The sequence below is a fragment of the Varanus komodoensis genome, unplaced genomic scaffold (assembly GCF_004798865.1).
Source record: "Varanus komodoensis strain SLA01 unplaced genomic scaffold, ASM479886v1 scaffold30, whole genome shotgun sequence".
Classification (NCBI taxonomy): domain Eukaryota; kingdom Metazoa; phylum Chordata; class Lepidosauria; order Squamata; family Varanidae; genus Varanus; species Varanus komodoensis.
In genome coordinates, this window is record NW_025335762.1 from 10,257,004 (window position 1) to 10,264,245 (window position 7,242).

General features: G+C 45.9%; 1 protein-coding gene across 2 annotated transcripts in view; it reads right to left on the reverse strand.

Annotated features, from left to right (window-relative positions):
- Positions 1-7,242, reverse strand: part of AEBP1 (AE binding protein 1) — a 50,362-nt gene that overhangs the window by 15,146 nt on the left and 27,974 nt on the right. For both annotated transcript variants that reach the window (XM_044437313.1, XM_044437314.1), the window contains 5 exons: positions 4,652-4,761; positions 3,820-3,959; positions 3,513-3,597; positions 2,003-2,147; positions 957-1,048 (listed from right to left, as the gene is read on the reverse strand). In XM_044437313.1, coding sequence (XP_044293248.1) covers positions 957-1,048; positions 2,003-2,147; positions 3,513-3,597; positions 3,820-3,959; positions 4,652-4,761 — 572 coding nt within the window. The remainder of the gene's footprint in view (positions 1-956; positions 1,049-2,002; positions 2,148-3,512; positions 3,598-3,819; positions 3,960-4,651; positions 4,762-7,242) is intronic.

The window sequence follows — 7,242 nt, forward strand, 5'->3', positions numbered from 1 at the left end:
CCTCTTGATGCGGGTGAAGGAGGAGAGCACAAAAGTTGGCTTGAAACTCAACATTAAGAAAACTAAGATCATGGCATCCAGTCCTCTCACTTCCTGGCAAATAGATGGGGAAGATATGGAGGTAGTGACAGATTTTCTTTTCCTGGGCTCCAAGATCACCGAAGATGGCGACTGCAGCCAAGAAATTAAGAGACGCTTGCTCCTGGGGAGGAAAACTATGGCAAATCTAGACAGCATACTAAAAGCAGAGACATCACCCTGCTGACAAAAGTGTGTACAGTCAAGGCTATGGTTTTCCCAGTTGCAATGTATGGCTGTGAAAGCTGGACCATAGGGAAGGCTGAGCACAGAAGTATTGAGGCCTTTGAGTTGTGGTGCTGGAGGAGACTCCTGAGAGTCCCTTGGACCGCAAGGCGATTAAACCAGTCAGTCCTAGGGGAGATCAACCCTGACTGCTCTTTAGAAGGCCAGACACTGAAGATGAAACTCAAATACTTTGGCCACCTAATGAGATGGAAGGACTCCCTGGAGAAGAGCCTGATGCTGGGAACAATAGATGGCAAAAGAAGAAGGGGACAGCAGAGGATGAGGTGGCTAGACGGAGTCACTGAAGCAGTTGGTGTGAGCTTGGGTGGACTCCGGGGGATGGTGGAGGACAGGAGGGCCTGGAGAAGTGTTGTCCATGGGGTCGCAATGAGTCGGACATGACTTCGTGACTAACAACAACTAAAGTGATAGATCTGTACCTGCAAGAGCACAAACACCAGGCACATCAAGCACCTATTACGTCCATCACTAGACAGACCTCACAGATTATTCAGCTCAAGTTGGAAATAGATAGAGTCCTCTGGAGCAGCTGTGCAACTAAGAATTTGCCCGGTTTTCTCTCCCTTTCACTGGCTCATGTTTAACCGAAGGTTTGCGCAGCATGGCTCTGCCCCAGCACACATCCTCACCTGTCTCATATCTTTGTAGTTGTGATGGCGGAAGTCGAGGTTGTCCACAGATGTCATCACTTCATTCTGCAGGGTGTAATAGTTGTTGATGCCTGAAAAAAACAAACGGACACGGACAAAGAAAAAAGAAACGGAATGGGATTAATCCAGTCCTATGAGTGTTGTGGAGTTGAACTGGGCAGGGTGTTGGGTTTGTACTCAGATAATCCAAGCACCACTCAGTCACAGAGTTCACCAGGTGACCTTGGATAAACGGGCATTCTTGTTCTTTAAAGGCATGGTCTTCAAGCCCAGCTGGCAGCTTGTTTGAAAGCTAGGAGGTAGAGCTGTATTCCACATTAAAAACAAAATAAATTGTAGAAAACTACTCCATGTCTGGTCACAACCTTTGTTCATCTAGCACAGAACTACTTATTTTGATTTGCAGCGGCTCCGCAAGGTCCAAAGCAGAAGCATTTGCCATCCATTTCTATGTTATGCTTAATATTATCATAATTATTGTCTTCATCACCATCATTACTAATCACATGGCATTTATATCCTGCCTTTCTTTCTCCTGCAAGGTGATTTACAAGGCCTCTTCATTTTATCCTCACAACAACCCTGTAAGGTAGGTTAGTTTGAGGGACAGGGACTGGCCCAAAGTCACCCAGTGGGCTTCATGGCTGAGTGGGGACTAATTCCTAGATTTCCTGAGACCCAATCCAGCACTGTTTAACTACTCTGCTACCCAGGCTCCCTATAACTCCTGGGTTATAGAGACTGATGGAGGATACCAGGTTGAAGAATGCTGTTTTGCTCCTTTAAAAAAGGAGCACACAGTTGAATTGAACCCTGTGACTTTTGCATGGAAAAACACTATTGTCCCCTTGCAAACGTAAGCCCTTACATGTATACCGTCCTTATTAGCCACCCTGAGAACTTGATTTAAGGTTAAAGTCTAATTATCTTAAGTCAATGCAGTTTTTAAAATGTCATTTAGCTCTTAAGGCTCTCTGCAGCGCTGCCTCCTGAAGCCTGGGGGCCACGCTTTTTCCAACGCTTACTGGAGAGAGGACAACCCAGGACTTCCAGCCTCATACAAAGGCTTCCATTCCAGGTCAGTGGGTAGATGCGAATGAAGCGGGCGACCTTTGGCTCAGGAAATTCAGTCATCACAGGCGTGTCCTTGTCGACGTTTCCATAAAACAGCTGGAAGAGAGAGGTGCCGAATGGAGAAATAAATACATGAGTCCAGCTAGGAACACGATGGGCCAACCTCGAAATCACTCCTGGAAATCTATCCTTGTGGCTCTAAGGCCTCCCTCCTTTGAGGTCCTTATAGTGCAGCTACACGCTAAGGTAGTTTTCCATGCATGGATCCTCTCTTCAGGCTACACTGCGAGTTACTTCACTTACTTCAAAGTCTTGTAACTGAACCCTGCTGCATTTAGGGCCCCTCCGGCTCATTCTGCTGAGCCCCCCCCGGAACTGCCCTAGTGTCCTCTACCACGGTCTTCTCACTACTCCTCTCTCGAAGGAGGTAGCAAGAGGACGGAGATCCAAGGGGGAATCTACTGGCAGATCTGAGAATAAAGCAAAGGTTTGTTTTTTAAAATGTGGTACCTTATTTTGAAATCAATTTAGCTGTATAGGCAACAAAAAACTTTAAAATCTTGCTGTAATGTAAGTATTACTAATTCCTAGTTGCTGTTTACTCACTCCACCCCTGCCTCTTTAATGCCAGCAGCCCATCTGGGCTTACTGTCCTTGACTGAGTGACCATTGCATTGTATTGCACGCAGATAATGATTGCTTTAAATCACCCAATAATCCTGGATGATGTACGATACATTTAGCACATAAATACAGACAATAAATGAAGATATCACATCATAAAACCAAAATAAAGCCAGCAGCAAAGTGCAAAAACACTCTAGCAGCAGCAACAAAATAAATCTAAACAAAATAAAAGAATGCTAAGATTTAAAAGTGCTAAAAACCATTCTTAGAATGCCTGAGAGAATAAGGTTTCCACCCTGGTGCTGATAAGACTGTAACATAAGTGCCCAATTAACTTCTTTGGGGAGGACAATCCACAGATGCGGTGGCATCACTGAAAAGGCCCTCCTGCCTATAGCCACCTGCCTCACCTTACTTGGCAGGGATATCTGGAGAAGGGCCTCAGATGATGATCTTAGTGTTTGAACAGGTAACTACAGCAGTGGAGCCGGCTGGAGCTGGAGGTCAGACTAGATGGCCCGGGAGACCCCTTCTGACTCGCTCGATTTCTATGTTCTTTTCATGTGTGCTTGTTATGCTGCTTTTAACCTGCTGGTTTTTTAACTGTCATATCATGTTGGCAAACTGACCTAGAAATTGATAGATTCGGTTCCTACCAAGATGTTCTCAGCCTCCTTAATCCTGAACTTCTAAACCTCAGTACAGATCCTTGCTGTTCATTCACCACCAGCCAGACTCCCATCATGGTCTCCAATATTCTCAACAGGCACCACCATTGTTAAAGCTGCAGTGACATCATCCTGGGCGATGCCTCCTGGCTGAATGAACACATACCATTTCCTCATAGCCGTTGCTGTACATGTGCCAGTTCTGGCTGTCATTGCTGAAGCCCACATAGAAGGTGGTGACGAAGTCTTCGCTGTGGGAGACAAAAGGAAAAAGCACAGTTCTAGTCCTTGTGAACAAATCCTGGGAAGTATGGGAATTAGGCCTGGGAAAACCAGAGGAGAGGGCTGAGAAAGGGATAGGAATGTTTGCATGATTGTGGGTTGTTCCAGGTAAAGTCAGCAGCCTTCCCTCCACAGACTTTCACTGCAGCTATTCCAGTGATCCCGGCCTCCTTGGCCTCACCCACACGTACTGAATGACAGAATCGCGGCCCTGCATGATGACTCCCGTGAACTTGGTGGTTCTCCTGGTGTCCACCTGGATCCACTGGATGCGGCTGTCATCTTCTGCACACCAAGCGCCGTCAAAGTAGTCATCCTCATTGGCCCCAGCCTGGAAGAGAAGCCATGACAAGAGAGGAGGAGGAGGAAGGACCCATGTAAGCAGGACTGTCAGACCGTGGGCCAAATTCTGGCCCTCCCAGGTTCCCCAGAAGGCTGAGCCCTTTTCCCTGACCCCTCCCAGTTTGCTAATCAGCACGTGCTGGTTTCTCAGCTTTTGTGAATTCTGAATTTTCCCCATTCTAGACACTAGGAATGCCTCTCCCAAAGCTTGATTACTAGTGGTAAATAAAACTAGTGGTGCATAAAACTAAATTCAAGGATAGTTCTTCCCACTTTTTCTGCCTTTGGCTCCATAACCTATTGCCTTTGACCCAGTTTGCCAATGGAACAAAGCCCCCAAGAACGTCTCTGAAATGGGATTTGACCCTCAGGCAGAAAGAGGTGTGGAAATCATTGGAGTGTGGAAAATAATTGTGTGGGAATCATTGAAGTGTGTCATGGGTGGGATGGTGAAACTTGGTGTCCTGCAAGAGCAGGGGACTGGACTCGATGGCCTTCATAGCTCCGTCCAACTCTACTATTCTCTGATTCTATTATATTCGGCGGGGGGCAGCGTTGGAGCTACAGGGAGTGTGTGTGTGATTTTTCCAGTCATTCTTAGGTGTAGGAGTAGATGCTTGCTTAGGTGGTGGGTAGCCACAGGATAGAAAAGGCCATTTCTTCCGTGCATGGCAGCTTTACCTGCATGTTGAGGCGTCCACGCTGGGCTCCCAAGCCATGCCGCAGCATGGAGGAAGCTAAAATTTGGTCATCCTCGATTCGGTGGGATTCCATCCCAATGGGAGGGCATTCTGCAAAGAAGAACAGGCAAAGCGCTTAGGCAATGGCAGCAGCATCAAGTGATGGGACTCCATGTGAATTGCCACTGATGAAACTTTCTTTCCTTATCACCACAGATACAATATTTGTAGTCATTTATTTTATTGAATTTCCATCCTGCCTTTTCCTCCAAAATAGCACTCAAGACAGCTAACACTAAAATAAAATAATTTTTATTTATGCATGTATGTATTTATTATTAAAAGCATTTCTGCCCTGTCCTTTACCAAGTTCTCAGAATGGCAGTATAACAATAAAGAGCAGTATCAAATAAATAACTAGATAAAACCCCATATTAAAACCACATCAGCCCTTAAAATATTGGAAAATAAGAAGATCTTGGCCTGGCACCGAAATGAGTAAAGTATCAGCACCAGGCGCACCTCAGCATTTTGATGACTCCTCGGCCCAAACCTCTGGATGACCTCTCCCAGCAGTTTTATGTAGATGTTAAACAGCACGGGGATTAAATGGAGCCCTGCAGAACTCCATGGCATAATTGCCATGGCACAGAGTCATAATCCCCCAGCACCACCATCTGGAATCAGCCAGCCAAGTGGGAGCGGAACCCCTGCAGAGCGGTGCCTCCAATCCCCAACTCAGTCAGCCTAACCAGAAGGATACCATGGCCAATGATATCAAAAGCCACTGAGAGGTCCAGGAGAACCGACAGAGACACACTGCCCCATCCCTCTCCTGGCACAGGTCATTGTACAGGGTGACCAAGGCAGTTTCAGTCCCATAACCAGGCCTGAAACACAACTGGAATGGGTCTAGATGAGCACCAAGAGAGCTTTCCTGCAAGAGAGCTTGCAGTTGTCCATGCACCCACCACCCACTTGATCACTTCGCCCAAGAACGGGATAGTAGCCACCAGTCTATAATTGGTGGCAATCTCTGGGTCCAGGTTCACCTTCTTCAAGATAGGTCTGATCAGCCCCTCCTTCAAGGCGGCAGGAACCCGATCCTCCCTCAGAGATGTGTCAACAACTTCCTGGACCCAGGTATGTACCCCGTCCTTGGCTTTGATGAGCATCCATGAAGGGCAAGGGTCAAGTAAACAGGTGCGACGGACTTGTTCAAGGACCTCGTCCGGGTCCTCATGCCTCAATAATTGTAATCTATCCAATTTGTCTCATAAAATAGTAAAACTATAATTAAAACATCAAAATTCTCAAATTAAAATCATGCCCAGCAACAACTCATGGATTAAATTACATCAGCAACCAGCAGATTGAAGCTTACTTCAGCAGCAGGTGAACGTATATATTTATTATACTTATACTTCACCTTTTTGCCTGCAAGGGGCTTACATAATTCTTCTGCTTCTCTCCATTTTATCCCCACAACAGCTCTGGGGCATAGATTGGACTGAGAGTCAGTGATAGGCCCAAATTGACTCAGGGAGCTTTATGGCTGAGTGGGGGCTAGAACCCAGGTCTTCCAGTTCAACATACTAACCACTACACATTGTCTTTCTAACACAGCAAACGTCTGGTTTGTTTGTTTGTTTTTTTAAAGAACATTGTTGCCTGACGTGGAAGGACAACAGGGATGGAGCCTTCTTGGCCTTCATTAAAAAGGAAGCAGAGAATGCTTTTTATAATTTGAGCAAAGGTCATCAGCAAGAAACTCAACAAGCTACTTAGTGATGATCTGTGCACACTCCATTTCAAAGTAAACAATAACATCACCTGATGAACATATTATTCTTCCGCATGACTCTTATGTAAGCACCTCATTCTTAGATCACAGACAACAGCCTCAGCCAACACTCATTGTTCTTGTTGTTAGTCGCAAAGTCGTGTCCGACCCATTGCGACTCCATGGACAACACTCCTCCAGGCCTTCCTGTCCTCCACCATCTCCTGTCTCTTGGGTTGTTGGAAAAGAGTGTTTGCTATGACCATCGTATTCTCTTGACAAAATCCTACCAGCCTGTGCCCTGCTTTATTTTGTACTCCAAGGCCAAACTTGCCTGTTATTCCAGTTATCTTTTGGCTTCCTACTTTAGCATTCCAATCCCCCATGATGATAAGGACATCATTTTTGGGTGTTAATTCTAGAAGGTGTTGTAGGCCTTCATAGAACCGGTCCACTTCAGCCTCTTCAGCACCAGTGGTTGGGGCATAGACTTGGACTCCTGTGATGTTGAATAGTTTGCCTTGGATTCAAACTGAGATCATTCCGTCATTTTGGAGGTTGTATCCCAGTACTGCTTTTCCTACGCTTTTATTGACTGTGAAGGCTACTCCATTTCTTCTGAGGGATTCTTGCCCGCAGTAGTATACCTGATGGTCATCTGAATTAAATTCACCCATTCCTGTCCATTTTAGTTCACTGATTCCTAAGATGTCGATGTTCAGTTTTGTCATCTCTTGTTTGACCACATCCAGCTTGCCTTGATTCATGGATCTTACATTCCAGGTTCCTATGGAGTATAGATCTTTGCC